General features: G+C 38.1%; 7 protein-coding genes and 1 pseudogene across 10 annotated transcripts; 5 read left to right on the plus strand and 3 right to left on the minus strand.

Annotated features, from left to right (window-relative positions):
- Positions 1-800, plus strand: LOC126799921 (protein BIC1). Its single transcript, XM_050527184.1, has one exon. It carries the CDS (start codon positions 151-153, stop codon positions 655-657), a length of 507 nt encoding a protein of 168 aa, XP_050383141.1. The 5' UTR covers positions 1-150; the 3' UTR covers positions 658-800.
- A 712-nt stretch (positions 801-1,512) lies between these two features.
- Positions 1,513-5,562, minus strand: LOC126796649 (protein CIA1). The gene is made up of 10 exons (XM_050523375.1): positions 5,216-5,562; positions 4,983-5,129; positions 4,680-4,898; positions 4,513-4,577; positions 4,173-4,238; positions 3,992-4,063; positions 3,092-3,154; positions 2,814-2,889; positions 2,476-2,559; positions 1,513-1,946 (listed from the first exon to the last, which is right to left on the minus strand). Exons 1-10 carry the CDS (start codon positions 5,387-5,389, stop codon positions 1,845-1,847), a joined length of 1,068 nt encoding a protein of 355 aa, XP_050379332.1. The 5' UTR covers positions 5,390-5,562; the 3' UTR covers positions 1,513-1,844.
- A 1,423-nt stretch (positions 5,563-6,985) lies between these two features.
- LOC126796651 (cytochrome b-c1 complex subunit 9) lies at positions 6,986-9,717 on the plus strand. Its single transcript, XM_050523377.1, has 3 exons — positions 6,986-7,217; positions 8,334-8,381; positions 9,509-9,717. Exons 1-3 carry the CDS (start codon positions 7,098-7,100, stop codon positions 9,557-9,559), a joined length of 219 nt encoding a protein of 72 aa, XP_050379334.1. The 5' UTR covers positions 6,986-7,097; the 3' UTR covers positions 9,560-9,717.
- Positions 9,718-10,608: 891 nt separating this feature from the next.
- Positions 10,609-11,856, minus strand: LOC126796868 (NDR1/HIN1-like protein 10; annotated as a pseudogene).
- Positions 11,755-13,937, plus strand: LOC126796650 (60S ribosomal protein L10a-2). Its single transcript, XM_050523376.1, has 5 exons — positions 11,755-11,879; positions 12,109-12,328; positions 12,419-12,584; positions 13,402-13,607; positions 13,723-13,937. Exons 1-5 carry the CDS (start codon positions 11,875-11,877, stop codon positions 13,774-13,776), a joined length of 651 nt encoding a protein of 216 aa, XP_050379333.1. The 5' UTR covers positions 11,755-11,874; the 3' UTR covers positions 13,777-13,937.
- Positions 13,938-15,025: 1,088 nt separating this feature from the next.
- On the minus strand, positions 15,026-17,448 carry LOC126799579 (iron-sulfur assembly protein IscA-like 2, mitochondrial). Its single transcript, XM_050526809.1, has 4 exons — positions 17,155-17,448; positions 16,462-16,589; positions 16,223-16,331; positions 15,026-15,189 (listed from the first exon to the last, which is right to left on the minus strand). The coding sequence occupies exons 1-4, from the start codon at positions 17,335-17,337 to the stop codon at positions 15,124-15,126; spliced, it is 486 nt and encodes a 161-aa protein (XP_050382766.1). The 5' UTR covers positions 17,338-17,448; the 3' UTR covers positions 15,026-15,123.
- A 141-nt stretch (positions 17,449-17,589) lies between these two features.
- On the plus strand, positions 17,590-19,067 carry LOC126799493 (glucosamine 6-phosphate N-acetyltransferase). Of its 4 annotated transcripts, none has more exons than XM_050526704.1 (3): positions 17,590-17,694; positions 17,822-18,003; positions 18,420-19,067. In XM_050526704.1, exon 3 carries the CDS (start codon positions 18,448-18,450, stop codon positions 18,907-18,909), a length of 462 nt encoding a protein of 153 aa, XP_050382661.1. In that variant the 5' UTR covers positions 17,590-17,694; positions 17,822-18,003; positions 18,420-18,447; the 3' UTR covers positions 18,910-19,067. The 4 variants fall into 4 exon arrangements, with proteins under 4 accessions (XP_050382661.1, XP_050382659.1, XP_050382662.1 ...); XM_050526705.1 differs by having other exon boundaries at positions 17,602-17,694; positions 17,815-18,003; XM_050526702.1 differs by lacking the exon at positions 17,822-18,003 and having other exon boundaries at positions 17,591-17,694.
- A 570-nt stretch (positions 19,068-19,637) lies between these two features.
- Positions 19,638-23,036, plus strand: LOC126799624 (uncharacterized). The gene is made up of 5 exons (XM_050526861.1): positions 19,638-19,864; positions 20,336-20,471; positions 20,563-21,291; positions 22,254-22,452; positions 22,845-23,036. The coding sequence occupies exons 1-5, from the start codon at positions 19,788-19,790 to the stop codon at positions 22,868-22,870; spliced, it is 1,167 nt and encodes a 388-aa protein (XP_050382818.1). The 5' UTR covers positions 19,638-19,787; the 3' UTR covers positions 22,871-23,036.
- The last annotated feature ends 384 nt before the right edge of the window (positions 23,037-23,420 follow it).

The raw sequence follows: 23,420 nt of genomic DNA on the forward strand, positions 1-23,420 counted from the left end.
TCTTCAAACTAGAGGACAACTCGATCGGGCATACCAAAAAGGTTGAGCAAAGAAGAAGAAGAAGAAGCTGAAGGAGCTCACAATAGCAGCAAAGCTTCCCGTTCATTACTGTTGCATGATAGAACAGCCAACCCTAGCTAGCCACTGAAAATGGCTCATCACCAGCTTCGAGTTTCTTTTGTACCCCCCGATCAAACTAGTCCTTCTCTTTCATTTCTTCAGGCCAAAGAAAGCATCATCTCTCAGTGTCGAGATGATAATACTGCCAAGCAAGGAAGCACATCTCCGAAAAGGAACCGAGATCATGAAGATGAGATCAAGTCAGCTCAGTCAAGAAATGAGGAGATCACAATATTAGGTCTAGCTTCAGCTCAAGTGGTTGCAGCAGCAGAAGAAGCCAGTAAAGGCTGTGATGAGGTGTTCGCAGTAGCAGAAGATAGTGGACGTGAGAGGTTGAAGAAGCATAGGCTTGAGGTGGCAGGTCGGGTCTGGATTCCGGATGTATGGGGCCAGGAGGAGTTTCTCAAGGACTGGGTTGATTGTACTGCTTTTGATGATTCTTTGTTTCCTAATGGCATTTTGTCAGCTCGTAGTGCTTTGGTTGAAGAAGGAAGGAGAGGAACTTCAAGCAGAATAAGAATAGAAAACAGGTGTTGATGAGTAAAATTAATCTTTCTTCATACTGGCTTTGATTGTTATGATACACAAATCACTTTTGATAATCATCAAATATATAGTAGCTGAGAACCCTATTTGTGATTGGATTTTGTTAATAATGAGTGATTGTATAATTACAAATAGTGCATGCATTTGTAAACCCCCATCCGTCATCCCCAAAATAATTTGTTCCTAACTTTTAAGATCGTTGATTGAATCTTCTATCAGAAGAATAGCTTGTATTGATAGGTTCGCCTCTACCAGCAGCAGTATGGTGATCCCAGTAATTGGAGTGGCTAAACATGTTCAAACCTCACAAGAAGTGAATGTGAAAGCAAGAGAATTCTTGTTAGCAAAATCTATAAATTATATGGTAATCATCAATCACCATCTTCAATTTCTAATCAGGCAAGGTTCGAAAAAGTGTTAGGAGGTATGTTGTTGGACAACATACCTCCTAATGCCTCTAGTGCCTGAATGGTTAGGCGGCGTCGGCGGATTTAAATTATTAAATATTTATTTATTTTATACATATATTTAAAATATTTATAAAATTAAAAATATATAATGATACTCAATATTAATTTTCAAAATAGTCTAAACTCAAAGTCCAAAGTCCATACAAAAATATTAGAACAAAAACTAAATTGTAAAACAAATGCAAAATTAAATCTCAAATTAGAGAAGATCATTTCATACTCCTTCGGTATTAGACTCAAACTCGACATTTATTTCTCTTTTCTCAACTTCCATGTCATCATTCGAAATAAAATCGTCATCATAAAATTATTTTAATTACTTCCGCTGCGTTTTAATTTTTACTTTTTTATAGTCCACTGTCGAACACCACGGATGACCATTGGATTTAGGTTGAAAGTTGAAACACTATCTTCATTCCCATAAAGATACACTAAAATGAAATACACAATAAATAGACGCTATGATTCACTACATGATAGGTCCTTTATAATCATGCTTGATTCCGCTACCAAAGGTGAATAGGTTTGTCCTGCAGTGCAGCATATCGATACCATCTCTCATATTTAAACAGTCCCGTCATTAGCTGCAGAAAGCTCCCGTTTCCTCGTTCTCCTATACATTGTAGTTTAAGCTTCAATCTTCACCATCTCCGTTCTCATAAAAATTCATTGTATCCACTTCACAAGGATTTCACACTAATAACTGAGTCATACAGATGATACAGTTGTTTCAGCAGTTGACGTGACAGATGTCAACTCCCATATTTTGATCGTCCCATCATCAGATGCCGAAGCAAGAAGCCTGTTCTCCTGTTGAATTTAACAGCAATACATGAAATACGTTAGTATAGAAGTTGTTATTACCTAATTGAAAACTAATATACTGTAGAATCTACCCAGCAAGCATGACTACCGAATACATTTTCTGTATAGAGACTGCAGTAAAATTTGAATAATCCAAAAAAAAATAACTCAAGTAAAATCTCATTTGGGCTGCTGCAAACATGCTCCATTGAAAAAAAAATGGACAAACAATAATGGGGTTGCCTGGTGGTGCATGGGTGATAGAAATGGATATTGGTGGTGCTGGTAATGAGTCATGCAGGTAACGTGTTTCAATGTTGTGGGAGTTACGTAAATGTTAGGGGTGGCAGCAAGGTAGATAGCAGTTAGAGAATTGCAAAACTTAGTTCCCAAGGGATTTTGTTTCCCATCAATTAAAAAAAAAAAATAATGGATTCTTGATTATTGTTTAAATTACGAGTCCACGCCCTCCCTGAATTCACTAGGGAAGACATGACCTCACAAACTAATAACAAACTGTAGAGAGAAACTTTACCCCAGGACTCCACTGCACCGAATTTATATCCATGTTGTGGGCCTTCTCCTTCTTGAGAAGAAAATTAAAGGAAGGCCCATCAACCTGTAATGAAAACAACAATCAAGTTAGTCAACTGTAAAAATACTCAATCAGCTTGCCACTAAAAGCTAAGAATCAGAAGAAAACACAAATGGTTCTTGGATAGCCATAAGAAACATTAACAAGCTATAGAGCGAGAGTTCTTTTCTGTTTAGCAACATACTGTCAGAACCAACCCAAAAAAAATGCCACTTCACTGATGGAACGAATGCTAATACAAAAGTGAGTGTGTGAGACGATCAAAAATTATGGCATACCAAACTATTGCTCTCATTATTCTCCATAAAAAACCGTATAGCATTATCAGCAGCTCCACTGGCAATGATGTTATCCCTGTAATTTTTCACCAAAATCCAGATATCAGATCAAAGTGGTTATGTTTACCTAATATCTTATATTGAAGAAAGATCTTCAGTAAAGTGATTCTGACACTTTACTCATTAGTCATCCCGAAAGTAGAATCTAGCTGCTTCGATATTTTAAACTTTACAAAAGCCCTAGAAATATTGGGAGTACTTCTTGTTTAATTGCATACCTTGACCAATGAACTGAAAATATTGTCCTATCATGATAACCTGCAACAGTGCAAAGATGGCTCCTGACAAAACCAACAGATGAATCATTATATAGGTGAAATACAATAAAACAGAATCGGATTACATCATAAATTTAGCAATCCTCAACCAAAAAAACATTTGCTCAGTTGACAACTAATCCAATAGATGCATGCTGCAGAGAACATTGGTATCAACATCCAACAGACAGTGAAAGACCAAACATTATTCACTTCAACCTCAGCCAATGTCCTAACTATAATTCAGTCAACAAATAACGAACTTTAAATTATGAAGGCATCAACACTATCTAAAAGAACATACTTAATCCTACAACCAATAGTAGAACTGGCAGTAGTAACCTTGAGCAAGAGAATTTCATGGAAATGAGGAAATGGTCCCTGATATTCACAAAGCCTAGTTCTAGCCTAACAATTAATGAAAATTTCGATGATTCCTACCAAATGCATTGAAGTGATGTCAATTGCACAATTGAAGGGTGCATTTGTCGGGAGTGGGAATCAATTATTTTTGTAGACTTGTATGGTTTAATACTGGTTTACTTCACTGTACCAAGCTACTGCAAATTCTAATAAGTCTTATTAGTAGGTAACATGGCGTAAGTGCACCAGTTCTTATCCAATGACCACTTCAACTTAAACTGATGACCAGGGTTAAATATATTTGAAAAATTGTTTAGTAATTCAAAAGGTGAGAGACCAAATCCACATTTTATGGATTCACAAAAACAAAAACAAAAATTCACATAAAATTGTAGCATGCATGTTTAGTAATTCAAAAGATGAGAGACCAAATCCACATTTTATGGATTCACAAAAAGAAAAAGAAAAATTCACATAAAATTGTAGCATGCTCCTCACCAAGGTGCAAAGCCATCAGAAGATAGCATCTTCCCATTGTCTGTTCCCCATATTTTGAGAGTAAGATCATCACTGCCATATCAGTCCATTGTTAGTTGATTAGGCAAGACCGAAACTTCAAATTCCTGATTGTCACAGATTCTTATTAATGGAATTAAGAAGACAGAATACTTATCCTTACCAGCAGGTAACCATTTTGTCTCCAGTAGGATTAAACGATAGAGCCCACACAGTAGAAGAGTGACCACTAACAAGAACATCAGTTAAACTGAATTAGACCACAACATGATAAAATGCTATACTTTACCGATACAATGGCCAATAAATACATAACATATTCCCTCCTAGGTCACATAAAGACGCTGACCCCTTTCTAAGTCACATAACTGATCAGCATGATCTTATTTTGGATTAAGGTACTTCAAAAAAAAAGAAAACATACACTTGTTTATGAACATTACATAATGCTTCTGAAGAAACGAAGCATAAATTTGAACATAGAAGAGGATAAAGCCTAGTACCTGTTAGATTGAGCTAATGTTTGCACACACGCCCAATTATCATCCTCACCATCATCTGCCCATATCTACAAGAAACAACGTAACTCAATCACATAAAATCCTACACCTCCTAGTCTCAATTCGCACACATAATCCTCAAAAAGCAACCTTTTCAGCAAAGCCTTTACCTTGACAGTGTTGTCATAGCTACACGAAAACAAAATATCCATATTGGGATGCCACTGAACCATCTTCACATCCTGCGTATGTCCCTGCAACACCGCAACGCACTCGAACTCATTCCCAGGCAACACCTCCCATATCCACACAGTCTTGTCTCTCCCACAAGTCGCAAGCAAAGAACCAGACGCATTCCAAGACACACTCTTCACCTCATTCTCATGACCCTATTCCCCAAAACCCAACATTAAAACCAAAACCCAAATCCTAAAACCAACCAATCAACACAAAGCAACAGCCTTTCCGAGTACCTCCAGAGTGGAGACGCACTCGTAGTCATCCCCAACGTCCTGGAAAATCGCGGTGGTGCCGTCGAAGCTGGCGGTGGCGAGGAGCTTACCGGAGGGGGACCAAGAGCACGATCTGACGGTCCTGGTGTGCGGATCATCCAGAACTGCCTAAACCCCCAGAAACTTCAGTTCGATTTTGTAAGAGGAAATAAAGCAAGACAATTGAGATGGAACAAGAGTTTAAGGTGGAAGACCTGGCATTCCCAGGAGTTGGAGAGTTTGTGTTCCCAGATACGGACGGTTTTGTCGCCGCTGCAAGAGGCGAGTTTATAGGGGTGACCGTCGAGACCGGAGAGTGGGTTCCACGCGAGGCCCCAGACCCTGTCGGTGTGGCCTTCGAGCTTCTGAATCTCCTTGAGAGTATCCATGTCGAAGTGTGTTGGTGGGTGGAGAGAATATAAGGAAGGGGAAGAGGGTGGTGAACACCAATGTTTGGAGGAGGGTCGGCGTGAGTTTTGACTGCCGGTGACGTACCCGCTTTGACAATAACTTCAGGAGGGAGATTTGGTTGGGGTAGGGCTTTCTTTGATTAGGGAAAATCTATCCTCCGCGCGGCCGTACGGTATAGGCCGATTGGATACCACCATCACCACCACTGCGTGCAGAAAATGACAGCCCCTGCCAGTCGTTCAACATCTACTGTATGGTGTACAATGATGTACTCAGACCCTTTGATTAGTAGAGTACATCAATAGAACTCGAGTTCCTAGAGGTTTAAAAGTATTGTACTCTTACATGTAAATTTGAATAAATAAACTTCGATATTTATGTGTTCGTGAAAATTTTGATTTTTTTTTTTAATTTCATTTTAATTAAAACTTGAATACAACGAGTTTGTAATTGGAGTCCACGGACTTGGAGATTTGTATGAGATTCCAACAAACACGGAGCACTAGAGAAATCTAGTAATCTACCACCACAACAAGAAAAACAAGGGCCAAGATACACAATATATTGATATAACAAGACTACGCCGAGCATTTATGCAGCTTGAATTCGAGCAAGGCGTTTACCAATCACAATCAGAACATTTTAAACCCAAATCTCGACGCCCACGAAGGGAGAAACAACGCCCACAAAGGGCGAGACATTGGCACCACCAAGTTGAGTCGCTCAATTATTATTCAACCAAGGCAGTGCACTTTATTGAACCAACAGAATAGAAAAAGTGCCACAACCCCTGCTATTCCTTGATTTAAAGGAACAAGGACCCAATCAAGGAGGCGAGATCGAACCTTAAGAAATCATATGCAGAGCCACCAAAACCAAATCAAAATCGTCACTAAGAACCACCAACAACGATGGTGTCAAAAGACACGACGGTGAAGATCAAGCAACCCGCCTGCAAAATGACTCCATGAACACCGTCCCCACCAACATCAAAGACCAGTGACGACCAACACTGGAATGCTAAGAACTAATGATGAACTATGGAGGATCCAAATCAAAATTGTTGGGACGACACCACGACCTACTTCTGAAGTTGTATTCATCATACATTTTTCTAGAAAGACCATGACTTACGTACTTTTGAAGCAACTATGGTGAGAGTTGGTTTAATAGTAGCGTGAAACCATTAGACCTTCACGTTTGTCTTGCATTTAGCTTTAAGACTTCGTGTTTGTTCATTTTCTCATGAGAACAGAATTTTGCACAATCCATGAAGTGGGTTTGCGGGTTTGACACAATCCATGAGAACAGAATATTGCTGCTCACTGCTTCAACTTTTTTCAAAGAAGACTATCCACTGTGTTTTGTTCGGGGTTTTCAGTGGTCATCTAAATATCTCCAAAAAGACCACCTCTTTTTTTCTTTTTTTGAGAAAGCATCAGACCAATAACGACCTTTTTTTTTCTTAAATGGGTTAAAATTAGTTAAAATCGAAATTCCAAAACTCCCAATTCAACACATCCATTAATCCATTTAGCCCATGACCATATATATATATAAGGCCCAAAGCAGCTCAGAAACCCGATTTGTCCAGAGCGCATATAAACACATCGGAGTCTATTTGCCAGAGCTCTCTCAGCAAATCGTAGCTTTCAGATCCGAAGCAAAGACTAGGCACGAATCGCGATGGAATCAGCAGCACGCAGAAGCGGGGGTGGCCTCTTCGAAGGTCTTTACAGAGTCATCATGCGGCGCAACTCCGTCTACGTCACCTTCGTCATCGCCGGCGCCTTCCTCGGCGAGCGGGTGAGCCTCCAGATCTTACCTCATGGCTTCTCCGCCCACTGATTTTGTTGCTATAATTTAAATGAAATTATCTGAGACATTCGGAGTTGCTTGATTTGGGATTAGGGTTTTCTGTGAGCTCAGATATTACTGTTTGGTTTATGAAATCTCTGAAAAATTATACTATGATTAGTTGTGTTGTTTGAAAAATTATGATATCCTATGAAGTTGCACATTGGATTGGTAGAAAAAGATGTAGTGATGAATCCTCAATGTTGCAATGCAAAGCTTGGGACACGGAATTCCTAGGTTGGATCAAAGTTTAAGCTCTAGGCCATTTTTAGGACATTAGGGTAGGCAGTGCTAAGGGACTTGGGAATTGAACAGAGGCAAAGAGAAATGTGAAATTTTTAGGAGGTAGGTATGCAATGCTTTTGTGTTGCTTTGGGAGTTGTTTATAGAGGGTTTGACTTTGGAATCGGAGTTCTTCTTGTTGTAGATGATGAACTTTACACTTACTTTTTAGAATGGGAAACAGTGTTTCTTGATGACCAGGCAAAATAAGGTATTCCCACACAACTACTTGCGGTCTCAAACTGGACAACATTATTAGACACCTGAATGCTGTGTTGTTATTGAGATACGGGTTCCAAAGCAGATACGATCAGGAAAAGAAAAGATTTTCAGTTTTCTGTGCATAGTATGCATGCTAAGATGACAAGTTTGATCATGAATTACTTGATACTGGAGCACATTGGCATGCATACCTGGATTCTTTACTTGTGTTTTTCTGTAAACATGTGATTTGGATTATAATTGGTGGATTGAGCCCTCTGTGCATAATTTGGACTTGTTTGTCTGCTTGATTAGGAATATGTGTAGATGCTCCACTGCTCACTGGAAGGTCTTTACATTTTGGAGGGATAGAATAAATGACATGTCTTTTGAAAATGGTGACTGGACTTGAATTCTTTCATACATAATCATTTCTGTTTGGGATTGTTCCACTGAAGTTTGTTTCTTTTTTGCTGAATTTTCTTTTATGCGCATTTCAATGCTATTTGATCTGTATTTGTTTTTTTTTGGGGATTAAGATGAAATATCAAAGTTCTCATTGACTTGAATTGCTGATTTCAGGCTGTGGATATTGGAGTTCATAAGCTGTGGGAGTACAATAATGTCGGGGTATGCCACCTGTTAATTAATTATACTATATATTTCCTTTTTGGTGGTTTGTATGCACTTTATTTATGTGTATGGAATGTGTGTTTTTTTTTTTGGAAAATTTTGTTTCTGATTATTGAAATATGTGGGCTTGAACACTTAATTATATGTGCCTGTATGTGTTACCTATGGTACATATTCTGCGAAGGTTTATAATAAGTAGCTTCTACCTCTTCTCTCCATCTAAAGAAAAACTGTTGCTACATGGCCGGACACGCGAAAATGGTCGCGTATTGCGTGTCAGACACGGACACGCGTATTGGACACGCGGACACGCGCAAATACGCTCGGACACGCGTGTCTGATTTTGGACACGCGGTGGACACGTGAGTGTCCGAGTTGGACACGTGTGTGTCCGGACTGGACACGAAAATAACAAGGACACGCAGGGGTATAATTGAGATTTAACAGAAAAACAGAAAAAACATAAACATTAGGTCATCCAGCCTTCACAACCGCATTCGTTTTCCTCCGTTGGAAGTTTCCGAGAATTGGGTGCCTGGTGATGAACATTTATCAAATGATGAACATTTATTGGAACTTAGAAACTTAATATCTGCAGATAACAACATTCAAATTAGATGACAGGAAAACTAGAATTATGTCTAGTTTGAATGTGGATTGACTAAGTTTTAATTTTAAAAACTATATTATTAATATAAAATTTAATTAACGTGTCCACTACGTGTCCAAGTCGGACACTTGAGATTTTGACGTGTCCGCGTATCGTATCGTGTCGAATACGGACACACGTGTCCGTATCCGTGCAACATAGATGGCCGGAGATTATCCTGACACAGTTGCATGTTTAATAGTAGATATATGGGAGAGAAATGTTTTTTTTTCAGAGAAATATATGTGGGGCCAAGGGATTTCTGTTGGATTTGCTTTCTAAATCCACGGACATGTCACATGTGTTTCTTTTTCTTTTTACCTTCTTTGTGGTTGAGTTTTGTTCCGTACTAGTTGGTAAGGGGTCGACAGCATTGTCAATATGAATTTACTTGTGACAGCTTATTTTCCATTGCTTCTGCCAGAAATCTATACTCGTATTACATCTGACATCGGTGCTTGCATTTCTTATGCAGAAACGATATGAGGACATCTCCGTTTTGGGGCAAAGACCAGTTGATGAGTAATTTTGTATCAACTCTTTTGTTTTCTCTGTTTCAATATCTATTGTTGATTCCTGCAAGTTGAACTATGCAACTATGCATTAGGTAGCAACTCATTTTTGTAATAAAAGATGGGGCTGATACAACTTACCTATAAGTTTTAAGTTGAATCGTGTGCGTTACATCGGCTCTTAACATTGGTTGTCTTTGGCTTCCAACATTTTATTTTTGGTCCTGCGCCCTCTGGAGTGGTTTGTTTTTCCTTACCTTTGATAAATTAGTGATGGAGCTTACTGTGCAATAATTGTGGTGATGTTTGAAAACATCTGGACCGTCCGAGAAAAGAAGTCTCTACTGATTAGTAATCAGAATTATCATCTATAGGTAGACCAAGGTGATATGGAGTTCAGCTTCAAGGGCAGCCCCATGCTTGAAAGTAGATGCCAGCATGGTTGCACCTGTTAGCCTTGAAACTACTGCATCTATATGATTCACTCTCTCAAGGAGATTTCAGGTTTCTACTCGAATTACTGCATACCACAGCTTTCCAGGGTCAAAATCTTGGCCTTTTAACATCCCTTTACCAAACCAATAGTCTCCTTGTGATACTGGGATGTCTTGTTGGCCAAATTTGATTAACTGCAGCTGCCCTTTAAGCAACAAATGAGGCAAAAAGGTTTTGTTCTTGTGGTCAATTGGTAACATGGTACCGAACCAGTCAAGACCACAAAACCGAAATACCTGATAATTAATGTAGCTTGGAACCTTGGAGGCACTTTGATTCGATATCTCGATATATGGTGCATGCCGATCGTTTTGTTGGAGTTTCTGAAGATGATGTTGGGCGAGGTTGTTATATAGAGAAATTGTTATGAACCACAAAAACTAGACAATAGAGTGGCAGATTGGAGACGAGGAAACTACAGTATAGTCATTGATAGAAATATGTATGATAATTATAATTAAGAAGGGCATATATATACATGTACTAAAATATTCAAATTGCATAAGGTACAGCCCTAACTCCTCGCTTTTCACTATGATCCGATGTACTCGAATATATCACCATCGTATCAGTTTGTAGCCTTGAAACCATTGAAAGGAAGTTTCAGCTTGCAGTTGACATGCTGGTCTTCGTTGGTTATCAGTTTCGAAAACTTCCCCTTTAACTTTGCAAACCTGACCTCGACCTGAAAACTAACCTGCAGATTGATATTATAAATTCCAGCAGCAGTTTTCTTGTCAAACTAGGAGATGTCACGCTTCCCGAATTTCACCAACTGCTGCTGCCCTTGAAGCACCAGATGGGGCAAAAGAGTTGTGTTCTTGTGGCCTTGGTAGAATTCCGAATTTGTTAAAGTCATGAGGACAAACTTGTTCTTCCTGTAGCTAGCAGATACTTTCATGTTGTGGTAGTAAATGCCAACCCTTCTATTGGGGTTTCTGATGGTGATGTTGAAGGCGAGGTGATAGTGAAGATTCATAGCGGTGTTGTTGTCACCCGTGCTGACATTAAACTGGGTTAGAGAGGCATTTGTAATAGTGAATCGAGGCTCGTCGGGAGAGAAGATCAGCCAGAAAATGAATAGCAATGCTCCGAGCCAAAAACAGATGTGGAGGATTATGCACTTGCAGACGGTCAACCATTTTAGCCATCCGGGAAGTCTTTGCCATGATTCATGTGGAATGGGTTTGGAAATGCAACAACAGGTGTTCCCTTTTTATAAGGTCTAACCAATGTCTGAAATTGTTACTATATTAGTAGATACATGCAGATGGAAAATTATCTCTGGCGTCTTGGCGATCTTTGCAAGCTGCCGAATTTGAGGTGCACCTGCATGTAGCTTTTGTTTAAACCGTAGTAAATGTCAACCAATAGAAATTGAAAGACTAACACTAACAATTTTTCAAAGTGACAATAAATTTGGACCGTTAAGTCCTTTCGGAACAATTTTTTCTTCTTTGATCTATGACTGAGTCGTATTTGTTGTGTTCTATTATTTGTAAGAGCCGTCGTAATCTGATGCAATTCGCTTTCGGGCTATTGTCGAGCAATATGATGATTACGATCCTTTGTCTTTTTTTGTTCTCCTCTAATTCACAAATACTGTAAATGAGTGCGGACAATAGTTGATATTCTGAAATAAGGGCGCACTTGTGCAGAAAAACCATATTTCGGGGGGCTCCAGAGTAAATAAACGAAAAAGAGAAGAAGCACGTGCGAGGGAGGATGTGGTAAGATAACTAGGGTTTCCTTTATATAAAAACCCCACACAGCCTCCCTCACCCTTTTGCCTTGACTCAGCTGTAGCCGTCTTCATCCCTCTTCCGACTTCGCCATGAGGTATTTCCATTTTTCAGCTACATTTGTTTTTGTCTACTTAATATTTGATTAGGGTTTCGAAATCTGTAATCACAAGCTGGAACTCTATGTTACTTCGTTCTTGTCTCTAACACGATGAGGCTGTTAATCTGGGGTTTTGAGAAGTTGATTAGAGAAAAAGCTGTTGAATTGATTGATAGGTTTTTTGTGGGTGTTTTGCTTATTGTTGTTGTTTGGTTTTGGGACTCAGTAAGCTGCAAAGTGAGGCATTGAGAGAGGCTATCACCCAGATGAAGACCAATGGGGAGACAAAGAAGAGGAAGTTCACTGAGACTGTGGAACTGCAGATTGGTTTGAAGAACTACGACCCACAAAAGGACAAGCGTTTCAGTGGTTCCGTTAGGCTTCCCCACATTCCTCGCCCCAAGTTGAGGGTTTGCATGCTCGGAGATGCCCAGCATGTCGAAGAGGTATAACGTTTACCCGTTTTGTATGTGTGTGATTTGTTTGGGTGTATGTGTTGTTGAGTAGACTTATAAATGCTGTTTTGTGTTCTTCAGGCAGAGAAAATGGGATTGGCCTACATGGATGTGGAGTCGCTGAAGAAGCTTAACAAGAACAAGAAGCTTGTTAAAAAGCTTGCTAAGAAGTATCATGCTTTCTTGGCTTCTGAAGCTGTCATCAAGCAGATTCCTCGTTTGTTGGGCCCTGGTCTCAACAAGGCAGGCAAGTAGTCTTTACCCCTTGCTGCAGCTTTTAGGGCTCCAATGTATGTTTGTTTTGTGGATTGTTGGTTTAGAAGTTTCCGTTGTGATGAATAGAGAAGTATAGATGCTGAGCTTACATTGATTATATATCGAGTGCTTTCAAATCTTTTCATATATATGCATGTTTACCTGTTACCATAGTTTATATGCTATGTAGCACCGACACTTCTAAGGTGGGAGTGTCAAAGTGTCCGACACTTCCCGACACTCCGACACGGCCCGACACTTCCCGACACCGTGTCCGACACTCCACGTGGCGTGTCATCAATATTGACTTTTTTGACACTTCTCCGACACTTTGACCGACACGCTACATCATAATTCCGACATGTCACGTTATTATTTTAGATTATAAAAACAGAAAATGAAAACTAAACAGACAAAAAAACTCAAATTTTATTGCAGTCTCATTGTTTTCCCTTTCTTCTTTCCTTATATTTATTTTTTTGAATTGTTATGCAATGGAATGAACTTGAAACTGTAATTTTACATTATTTCATGTGTTATATATTTCTTTTATGCATTAATAAATATATTAAATTTTATATAAATTGACGTGTCGACGCCGTGTCGGGATCTATGTTTTTTAGATTTGCCGTATCGCGGTGTCGCGCCGTGTCGGTGTCGCAGTGTCCGTGTCGGTGTCGGTGCTACATAGTTTATATGTCAATTGTATAACTGTCAATAGAGTGTTTGTTGCAACGTTTATAATATTACTTAATTAATGACATGTAACTAGATGATTGTCTAAATTTTGTTTGATTGCCAAATTGCAGGTAAGTTTCCTACTCTGGTGAGTCACCAGGAATCTCTGGAGGCAAAGGTTAATGAAACCAAAGCCATGGTCAAGTTCCAACTCAAGAAGGTTCTTTGTATGGGTGTTGCTGTTGGGAATCTTGCCATGGAGGAGAAGCAGATTTTCCAGAACGTGCAACTCAGTGTCAATTTTTTGGTTTCTCTTTTGAAGAAGAATTGGCAGAATGTAAGTTCAGGGCAACACTAGACTTGAAGCATTTGGGGGTTTTTTTTTAATATACCTCATCAGTGCCTTTACTTTTGTGTCACTAATTTTGATCTTCTCTCTGAATGCCAAATAGGTGAGGTCCTTGAACTTGAAGAGCACCATGGGCAAGGCAATCCGAATCTACTAAAAAGTCCTTATGTTTGAGCAGGAACTTGTGTGGAAGAAGAGAGTAGCAAAATTATCCTCCTTTTTGTTTATTTTAGTTTAAATCCCTAGCCTAAATTACAAGGAGACTGATTTTTGTTAAAGTGAATGCTTAATTTTGAAGGGATCTTGTTTGTTCTTCAATGTCTATTTTGTTTTTGGTTGTGTTTCTCTTTACATAAACTTGCAATTCTTGATGGATCTTCGGTATTTACAATTTCCTGCCATGACGGCTTTACTATTTTTAGCATAGATGAATTTGGCGGAGAATGCATACAGAACGCATGTTTATATTCAATTTGCCTTCCTCAGATTAGTTCACTGCAATTTGAACGGATTTTATTTGTTCTACAATCTGTTTAGTTTATGGATGTGTGCTTTGCTTCTCATCATGTTAGTTTTGGATAGATATGCGTGTCTGGGTTTTATTATTTCCTGCAATGAAGCAAAGATGAATCGGGCTGAAGATGCATGCAGTACACGGGTTTATCTTCAATTTGTTTTACTTCATTTAGTTCAATGCAATGCATTTTACTTGTCCCAGCCTTGCTAAATGTATAACCCCTTAGAGAACCTTATAACGAGAGCAATATGTTGAGGACTTTCAAAAATGAAGTATTGGATGAGTGTCGTTTAAATTAAATGTGCAAGTTATCCAACCGTTTTATTTAGGAGTCCTCAATTGATCCACATTGGAAACTATTCCTCATTATAGTAAAGCATGAAACTAGGTCTACCTCAAAGATATGACCTAGTTTCATTTGATAACAATCCATGTCTCATATTATCTAGTTGCTCCGAACCTTCAAAGGGGAGTAAAAGCAAAATTTTCACTCTTGTTTCCCAATACCCCAGTTTTTCTCTGTACCAAGCCTTGTAAAGCATATATCTATACCTGCTGCAAGTCCAATTCGGTTCTAACTTCAAAACACAACATCTCTTCATTAACTAGCATCAGTTATACTGATTTTATGTGTAACAATTCAAGTATTTCAACAATTCAATTACAAGGAAAAAGGATCATGGGAGTGATCTCCAGCTTGGTGATATGCGGATTCTCACTTGCAAATGGTAGTCAGTAGTCCGTTGGCAGTGATAAGTATCAACAATAGGAAGAAGAGAAAAAGAAAGAGATTACAGATTACATTTAACCCAAGCTAAGTTCGGACTCTAATGAAAAGACGGATGATCAGACGTATAGTGCCACAAAAGGGATGTTGAAGTAGTTAATGTGTCAAAAAACTGTATTCAGTGTAGTCAAAATAATCATTATTTCAAAAATTGATTTCCGCTGAATCTAGTTCAGTCCTCTCAGCATAATGGTACAAGTCTATAATTTCACCATAAAAGAACTTTTACAACTGCAACCCTGGACTGCACTTGGATTTTCTGTCACCTGAACATGAAACCAAAATTAGGTCAGCTTTACATGAATTCTTGTAAGAAAAAAATTGACACCTTAGTGACAATTTCTCTTTTTGGTTCGAAGCCTTCGGCTGTGATGATGCTACTTAAGAACCATATGCAACTAGCCATGTAAACAAGAAAGCAAATAGTATATCCACCTGAGCATATGATACAACCACCAGTAACAATATAGCAAAGCGAATACAGGTAAAAAAGAAAAAAGAATAAAAGTGTGGATATACTACCTCGATGAATAAATTGTTTTAAGCAGCTTTAGTACTTTGGTCTCGTCAGCAAAAGACTGCACTATCCTAATCAGAGAGATGGTGTGCCTTATGTTTTGCAGAAAGTCTACTTGATTGGTTCAAGGCCTTTAATTGGTCAAATCTAGACAAAACTAACATTCTAAAACATAAGCATCAGTAGACAATACAGCTAGGCATTATGGCACTTTCCTCGGCAGGTCTGAACTAGTACAATCAGTGGCACATTTGCTTGGAGGTTGAAGATATACTTCTACCAATTTAGGTGGTTGGCAGGTTTCGTACTATACAAGTTTTCGTTTTGAGCAAAATTAGTGATGGGCACAAACAACAGATTGCACCAACGTAACAAAATCTATGCCTCTACCAGGACACACAGCAGATGCGACAAACAAGGCAATACTCGAACAAAATCTATGCCTCTACGGAAATATAAACAGTGTATCCACCACCTCTGTCAAGGTGGGCTAAAGTGTATTCTTTAATTCTATACATCTTAATACCACTATGCTAGTTGTCTGGTATCTTACTTCTCTCACTGCCACTAAGATAAGTCATTTAAGTAGCATCAACAATTCTGAAAGTTGGTCCTGAAGAGATTGTTTATTGCTTATTTTTCTACCTAAAGCAAGAGTGTTCATGTTGGATAAACCGATAACATGTATAACACAGAGGAGCAACATGCACATGCCCTTCTAAGGAAGCCATAAAAAAAACAAATTTAATTAACATGCAAAGGACACAAAGTAAATGACTCACTTGGAAAGCAGAACGGATCAGCTCTTCAACATAATCAACGGTTGCTCCTTTCAAAAAATCATACGAAATATTGTCGACCACCAATTTTACACCTTCTTTCTCGAACACTCTACCAATAGGAGGATTAGAAGAAGAAAAAATGTCAGAGATGTATTGCTGGTGTATGATAAGCAGATGCAAATTTATCTACTTGATAAAAAATTACACATACGGAGAATAAGAAGGGGAACATTGAATACCTGTCATCTGGATTGGTCTTGTCATCCACCAGATCAAAAACATACTGGAACCCAGAACATCCACCTGTTTCTACACTCAATCGGAGCATCTTTTCCTGCTCTTCACTGGCTTTCAATTGTTTCATTTTCTATATCATATTCATTAGGAAGCCAAAGTCAGCAAAACAAACCGATGTTGCAAACTCACAACATAAGAAAATTGCATTTCTTGACAACAATATTAAAAGTTTTAGGTGCCATCAATTTCTACAATAAAGCTGCTTGGCAAATTGATTTCTTAAAAAACAAGTAGATGAACACCTCGAATCATTAACTAGATGTTTTCAAGAAGATAAAGCACATAACAACACCAATATAGCCAAGATGCAAATTCTCAATCTCCCAATAGTACACAGGAGTTCATGCTCTATGTAGAATCTAGCATAACTGAATCAATACAAAACAAAAAACTAGTATGCAGACAATGCATTGAGCCTTATGCAGCTTTAATTTGGCCTCACAAGATGAGAAAAAATAGTTCATTTTATCTCCTCAATACATATATTTCGTCTTCTTATCACAAAAATGAAGCAACCTAGATACTTCTTCACAACCCCTAAACTAGAATACCATTCCATATCGAAAACCCAAAACTAAGTACAGCCCAAAATTCCCCATACATCAAATTCTGAAATAGAGAAAGAGAAAGGGCACCTGAATACAAGTGTCGGTCATGTGAACGCCGTCCAAGTTGGGTTCAGAAGAAGAAGAGGGGCCTTGTGATTCTTGCAAAGCCGAAGAGGAATAAAAATGAGAGGTGAGAAGCCTCTGGTTCTGCCTGATTCGACCGGCAAAGTGCGCCGTCAGCCGGCGAAGAATCAAAGTCCTCGGAGCCATGCTAATGATGCTGCTTAATCCTCGTATCACAAATCAAAATCTCAATCTCAATACAACAAAGCTGGAAGCTTTTTGGCGTCTCTGGGCTTCCTACGTCGACAGCTCTCGCCAAGTCGGTACTTGTTCCTCACAAACGGGTTAAGGCTCGTGCCCAACGCCCAAAGTCACGTGCTTTCCATTTCTGACCTTGTAAGACGTAAGTTGTAACTATATAAAAAGCCTTCACCTTTATATACCAGACCTGAGGAATAATAAGCAGACTAGTCTTGGCGGATCTTCTACAGCCACAAAGGGCAGAAACCCAGATCAGACTGATCACAATTCACCACTCTCATCCTTCAAAGTTTGGATTTTGAGGTAATTTTGGTTTTGTACTGTTAATTATTTCTTCCTTAATAATGATAAGGAATGATGGGTTTCAGTTTTGTACTTTGCAATTGCATTTTCATAATTATGGACTCATAAACCCAATTGAAGCTTGCAGCTCATAAAGTCTGAATCTTGTTTTGAAATCCATTTGGAATCAGTGGATCTTAGAATGGGAATGGGATCATTCCATTGTTGGATGACAGAAGATGCTTGTTTCCTGCATTAAACATTACAATTGCAATGGATGAATGGAATGATATTGAGTAGACTTGGTACAGAAGGACACCCATTTTGAAGGTTCATTCCAATGACAATATATTGTTCTTCCTACATCATTCTAATTTCTAATTGACTTTATCTTCCATAAGCTATCAGTTTCCAATTGAAGATGTAGGTATACAACCTGACTCAGAAATGTTATGGAATTCATTAATAAATATCTAATTGATGAACCTGGAAGATTGTTTTTTTTTTCCCTTACGAAATGAGGATGAAAAAATAGTGTAAAATGTGAAAGCCTTTGTTGAGGGGAGTGGACATTCTTACTTGGTAGTAGCCGCTCCTTTGTTCTTTGTTTGTTAAACTGCTAATGTTCATTCTCATGGACCAAACAATCCCTTTGGTGGTATTGTATGCCACTCGTATGGCTTGTTATATAAGTATCTGTTTCGCGTGCTTGAGACTTTAAGTTTTGATTTGATTTGATCTTTCAGTTGGTAACAAGTGCTTGGATTGGAGAAGATGGCAAACAGTGAGGAACAGAAATTCCAAGTTAGAAAGTTAGAGCTCTCGGATAAAAGCAAGGGCTTTATAGAACTACTGCGACAGCTAACCACTTGTGATTCTGTGTCTGACAAAGACTTCGAAGATCAATTCATGGAGCTTCAGTCCCGTGCTGAAGACCATCAGGTGTTTGTTATAGAAGATGATCGCTCTGGGAAGATTGTTGCAACTGGGAGTGTGTTCATTGAAAGGAAGTTTATAAGGAACTGTGGTAAAGTTGCGCATATTGAAGACGTTGTGGTTGACTCCAATGCTCGTGGATTGCAGTTAGGGAAGAAAATTCTTAATTCCCTCACGAATTATGCTCATTCTGTGGGATGTTACAAGGTGATACTTGATTGCAGTGTTGATAATAAAACATTCTATGAGAAATGTGGCTACAAGCAGAAAGAAATTCAGATGGTGAAGTACTTTATTTGATAAGTGTTTTGATCTTCAGAGTTTGTTCTAGGACTATACTTCTGAGTAATGATGATCTGATAACTTTACCCTAATTAACATCATCATGTAATGAAGAGAATATGAGTTGCCAAGATGGGATATGACTGATAATTCTCTGTTTTCATGTTCTTCTAGTCTCCTTTAAGTCTTTAACCTTGTGAAAGAGTTGGAAGTGAAAGCTCCAATGTTATAAACAATCGCTATGGCCATATCTATCAAACTAATGATGTATTTTGGTAGTTTTATCAATTGTTTGATTTTGGTCATTCTCTCACAACTATTATGGTACATTGGTACCAGTATGCATTTTTCATACACTGCACCATGGCAAAACACGACAACTTCTGCTGGTGCAAAATCTTGAGCCTCATTTTCAGGAATGAGTTGGGATTAAGTTAGGTTGACATTTGATTTTTCTCAATCTGGCGAAAAAACATGTTCTACCATGTCATACACTCCTACTTCTTTTGTGAATTGAACTCACAACCTCACAAATAAAATTATCTTGAGGTTATAAATGAGATTTCTTTTTCTTTTTCATCAAGGCTCAAAGTGAAGCAGATGGATGCTTCTGAAAAATAAATAAAAAGGCAAATTAACAATTCATGCCACGTGGTAGAAGATAATTGGTGTATTCGGTTATGAGACTCTCATCCTCTTTTACATTACAAACTCGCTTTTCACCAGAAAATGGTATCTCAGTCCCAACCTTTTAACGAACGCCTTCCCAGAACTTAGCTAACCCTAACTCTAAACCCTTCTAATCCCAATTCCCATTTCATCATTTCCATATGAAAGCCACGGTCTTTTTATATCATTAGAAATTTCAATTTCGATCTTTTTTCTTCAAAGAAGAAATGGCTTCGGGTTTGCACCAATGGGAATCAGACCCTCTTTTTTCAGCAGCTGAAGTTGTTCAAGATTCCGCTGACAGGTTCATTTCTTCTTCCCTTTTCATTTTAATTCAAAGTTCCAAGTTTTTCTCTTGCTTTTGGAAACCATAAAGAACCTTGCTTTGAATTTTCTTTAGATGAAAAACCAATCAGAAAATACCTGAAAAGCTCATAACTTTAGAGATTTTTCATTTCTAGTAACTTGGTGAGTTTTGTACGAATCGTGGTGCATGAATATTTGATTTCCTGAATTGTTTTATTTGAGGTTGTTGCTTTTGTTTTTGGAAGATACATTGTCTTTCACAATTGGGGAACTATACCCTTCTGATCCGTAATGTTGATTTCTAGAGATAACAAATCATAAGATGTTCATTCATGTATATACTTATATATTAGTTCGTTTGAGGTATTGTTCTACTTGGTTCTTCTAGTTTTCGCATTATATGAAATTTCTTATGATTGTGCATTATTTGTAATTAAGGATTTTTGTGTTTTTGTGGTGTTTATTGTAGGATGGAATCGATTTTCCGGTTTCTTCTGCATGAGCTGGGTCTTGTTCAAGATGACTTTCCGGACCCAAAGTTGCATGCTTCGATAGATTATCATAAACGTGAGCTTGCAACAACACTTGAAACGGCAAAGTGGCAGGTGGTAATTTTTGTCATTGTCAACTCTTTATTTCTTGAGTTCTTTTGTTTTATTTATGCTAAGTTAGGTTTTAGTGACTCTGTCATGCCAGTTGGAAGATTTTGAAAGAGCAGTCAGCTTTTCGGCTATGACAGGCAAATCCCATATAAGGGGGGATGTAATTTCAAGGCACAAGCAATTTATCAGAGCCATTAGGGAACAAATAGCTTATGTGGAGAAGAGCCTGGAGGGGAAATCAATAGGAGAGCTAGTGAGAAATACAGAATGGGTCAAGTTAAATGAACAAGATAGAGATGGGCTGGCATTGTTTCTTTCGGGGGGAAATTTCAAACAGCACTCTGATTCTTATGATGGAGAAGACAGTAATATCCTGAGAAGTTTTTTTGATCCAACCACATCATCTAGTGCTAAAGACAGTACTTCTGGGATTGTTGAGCAGAAAAGCAAAGAAGTTGAGACTTTTAGTAGGAATGGAGTAGTGCATGTGGACCATAATATTAATTCTAGGAAGGAGAACTACTTGAGGAAAGTTAGTTCTTCTCCTAATACGAGGTCAGGTTTTGAATTTACAGAGACCTCTTGTAATAGAAATCGTGAAGGTGGTAGTTGGGATCTGGAGGCTGATGAAGCCAAAGCAGAAAGCTTCTTATGCAAGAACAAGTTGAGAGGTGTCTGGAGCAGAATAAATCCATATAGGTACTTGAGTAACATATGGACTCTATATGGGAGTAGGGTCACTAGGAATTATACAAAGAGATTTAAAGATGGAGAAGAACAAAGTCATTCACCATCATCTGTTGATGTAACTCATGCTCCCCAGGTAATAAGATTGCTTGTAGTGCCAAATGATAATTTTGTTCTCTTGGATATAGCTAAGAGCCTAAGGTTAGTTAAAGCCAGGAAAATTCCAGGCCAGTATTCTGGGCCCACTATGGGAAAAAATTGTCATGTTCCTGATTTTCTTCAAATAAAAAGAAAAATACTAACAAGGGTGGAAAGGTCTGGCTCTACGGCCTATGTGCAATAGTTTCTGGATATAGGAAACAAGAAACTTAAATCTCTTTGTAAAAGGCTTTTATGAGATATCAAACCAAATTTTTTAAAAAAAAATTGTGCCAAAAAAATACTTTTTGTAAAAGACTCTTATGGAACCTATAATTTGGAGCTTTGGAGCTTCTCCAGCAGAATTTTGAAATGTACATTTCCGATGGAAATACTGTTTTGGGTAAGCTCCACCAACTGGACTCTGATATGATGGATTCATGGACGTATGACATACTTAATCAAACTTTTTAACAAACGTTTCATGGACTCTAATACAGTGATGCACTATATTTCTTGTTATTCTTCATTCTACTAGGAAGGTTCTGCTTATGTGAATGCTGGAAGTAAATGGCAAAATTAAGGAAAGAAAAAATGGTCACAGATAAATGAGTTTATACAGTTGAATAAGTATCATGGCTTGCACAATAAATGATTCTACTAGTAGGCAGCTCTTTTTCTTACTCTTGAAATTAGTATCCAAGAATCAAGTTTACTTTCCTAAAAAGTAAAGAGACCCTTTAGGTTTTTGATGTCATGTCCATATTCTTTGGTAAACTATTGAGATAATATTAAGGCATTACAAGCTTCTTTGTTTCTGTCAGAGTTTAAGATTAATATGTCGTATGATGCAAGGTTATCTCTGATTCAGCTTGATGTTCTGAATCGTGGATAACTTGGTCTTGGTGTGACGAATCAATCTTCAGCCGAAATTCTTAGGTGTTTGCTTGTATCTGGCAGGGCCATCAGTGGATGTGGGTAGCCAATGGTTACGGAAATTTCAATGTATTACTGGTGCAGTTTCGAACAAAGATTATGCATTTGCAGACCTGGGTTGGTGTAATTAGGGCAAGATACCAAAGATCACCTTATCGCATCCAAGTCCAGAGATATGCTGTTCTGTTGGTTTTGATAATTGTATTGGGGATCTTTACGTTTGGTAAGAAAATATTCACTTTTAGTTACGTTAATTTTTATATTAAAAAAAAAGGTGTCAAATAATATTTATTTTATATAATGAACTGTAAGTTTTGAAATAAAACTAATGTATTGTTAGTCACAGCAAATTTATGTAACCAAGTGATTATCATGCTACCACTTTGCTCACTGCATCTGCTATGCTACGATGACATCAGTTTTCTTTATAGCAAGAATGCATGTAGAAATGGTTTCACTATAACCAGCCTATATTGACTTACATTACACGTGCTTATATAGAAACACCATATGAAATAGATTATTTTAAAGATATTACCCTGGAATCATAATCATCATTTTTAGAAACTGTTTAATTTTCTCTAAATACAGGTTATTGATATACTCTTCGTGCAGGTACTTTGGTGTCTCATCTTGTTTAAACATTGGTTTGTCGGGTCTGTACACTCTAGGGTCTTCTTTGTCAGTTCAGTCATGGGATTGACTACTATTTCCAGCATCCGACTGTTGTAACTTGTTTAGATGCAGTTACCCACATCAGTCCTCAAAGGAAGTGTGAATTCATGGGGCATTTGATATATGTAAATATCCTTTGAATATTCTTTCATGTCCAGCGTTGGTATGGAAAGCCTTTGACATTCAGGGCCAGTGTCCTACTATGGTTTCCAGCGTCTTGATTACCTTTTACGTTTAGGCCTCGTATGGTTTTCTGAATTGAAAGGAATGGAAATAAATTCCTTCCTCTTTCCATTGTCATGAGAAATTTGAATTCCCATTAAATTTCTTTTCTTGTGTTTGGAAAGACCAACGAATGTAAAGAAAAACCCTATAAGTTTACCCAGAATACCCTTGTGTCTAATAAGTTGAAAGTTATGATGGGAAAGTGATTTCATGGGGTGTGGAGGAAACCACTTTCCCACCAATTTTCCAATGCTATGGGAATTATTTTCCTTTCCCTCTTCTTTTCTTTTG

Source organism: Argentina anserina, chromosome 6 (genome assembly GCF_933775445.1).
Source record: "Argentina anserina chromosome 6, drPotAnse1.1, whole genome shotgun sequence".
NCBI lineage: Eukaryota > Viridiplantae > Streptophyta > Magnoliopsida > Rosales > Rosaceae > Argentina > Argentina anserina.

What these genes read in the sequence shown, in the direction of transcription:
- LOC126799921 (XM_050527184.1), top strand. Translation starts at nt 151, where the DNA reads ATGGCTCATCACCAGCTTCGAGTTTCTTTTGTACCCCCCGATCAAACT.
- LOC126796649 (XM_050523375.1), bottom strand. Translation starts at nt 5,389, where the DNA reads ATGGATACTCTCAAGGAGATTCAGAAGCTCGAAGGCCACACCGACAGG. An exon ending in TCTGATGGCTTTGCACCTTG is followed by an intron (nt 3,155 to 3,991) that starts GTGAGGAGCATG and finishes TGGTTTTGTCAG; the next exon opens with GAGCCATCTTTGCACTGTTG. An exon ending in CGGTGCAGTGGAGTCCTGGG is followed by an intron (nt 1,947 to 2,475) that starts GTAAAGTTTCTC and finishes TAAATTCAACAG; the next exon opens with GAGAACAGGCTTCTTGCTTC.
- LOC126796651 (XM_050523377.1), top strand. Translation starts at nt 7,098, where the DNA reads ATGGAATCAGCAGCACGCAGAAGCGGGGGTGGCCTCTTCGAAGGTCTT. An exon ending in GCGCCTTCCTCGGCGAGCGG is followed by an intron (nt 7,218 to 8,333) that starts GTGAGCCTCCAG and finishes TGCTGATTTCAG; the next exon opens with GCTGTGGATATTGGAGTTCA. An exon ending in GGGAGTACAATAATGTCGGG is followed by an intron (nt 8,382 to 9,508) that starts GTATGCCACCTG and finishes TTTCTTATGCAG; the next exon opens with AAACGATATGAGGACATCTC.
- LOC126796650 (XM_050523376.1), top strand. An exon ending in ATGCCCAGCATGTCGAAGAG is followed by an intron (nt 12,329 to 12,418) that starts GTATAACGTTTA and finishes TGTGTTCTTCAG; the next exon opens with GCAGAGAAAATGGGATTGGC. An exon ending in CCCTGGTCTCAACAAGGCAG is followed by an intron (nt 12,585 to 13,401) that starts GCAAGTAGTCTT and finishes GCCAAATTGCAG; the next exon opens with GTAAGTTTCCTACTCTGGTG.
- LOC126799579 (XM_050526809.1), bottom strand. Translation starts at nt 17,337, where the DNA reads ATGGCTCCGAGGACTTTGATTCTTCGCCGGCTGACGGCGCACTTTGCC. An exon ending in AAGACCAATCCAGATGACAG is followed by an intron (nt 16,332 to 16,461) that starts GTATTCAATGTT and finishes TCCTATTGGTAG; the next exon opens with AGTGTTCGAGAAAGAAGGTG. An exon ending in TGATCCGTTCTGCTTTCCAA is followed by an intron (nt 15,190 to 16,222) that starts GTGAGTCATTTA and finishes TTTCATGTTCAG; the next exon opens with GTGACAGAAAATCCAAGTGC.
- LOC126799493 (XM_050526704.1), top strand. Translation starts at nt 18,448, where the DNA reads ATGGCAAACAGTGAGGAACAGAAATTCCAAGTTAGAAAGTTAGAGCTC.
- LOC126799624 (XM_050526861.1), top strand. Translation starts at nt 19,788, where the DNA reads ATGGCTTCGGGTTTGCACCAATGGGAATCAGACCCTCTTTTTTCAGCA. An exon ending in TTGAAACGGCAAAGTGGCAG is followed by an intron (nt 20,472 to 20,562) that starts GTGGTAATTTTT and finishes CTGTCATGCCAG; the next exon opens with TTGGAAGATTTTGAAAGAGC. An exon ending in ATGTAACTCATGCTCCCCAG is followed by an intron (nt 21,292 to 22,253) that starts GTAATAAGATTG and finishes TGTATCTGGCAG; the next exon opens with GGCCATCAGTGGATGTGGGT.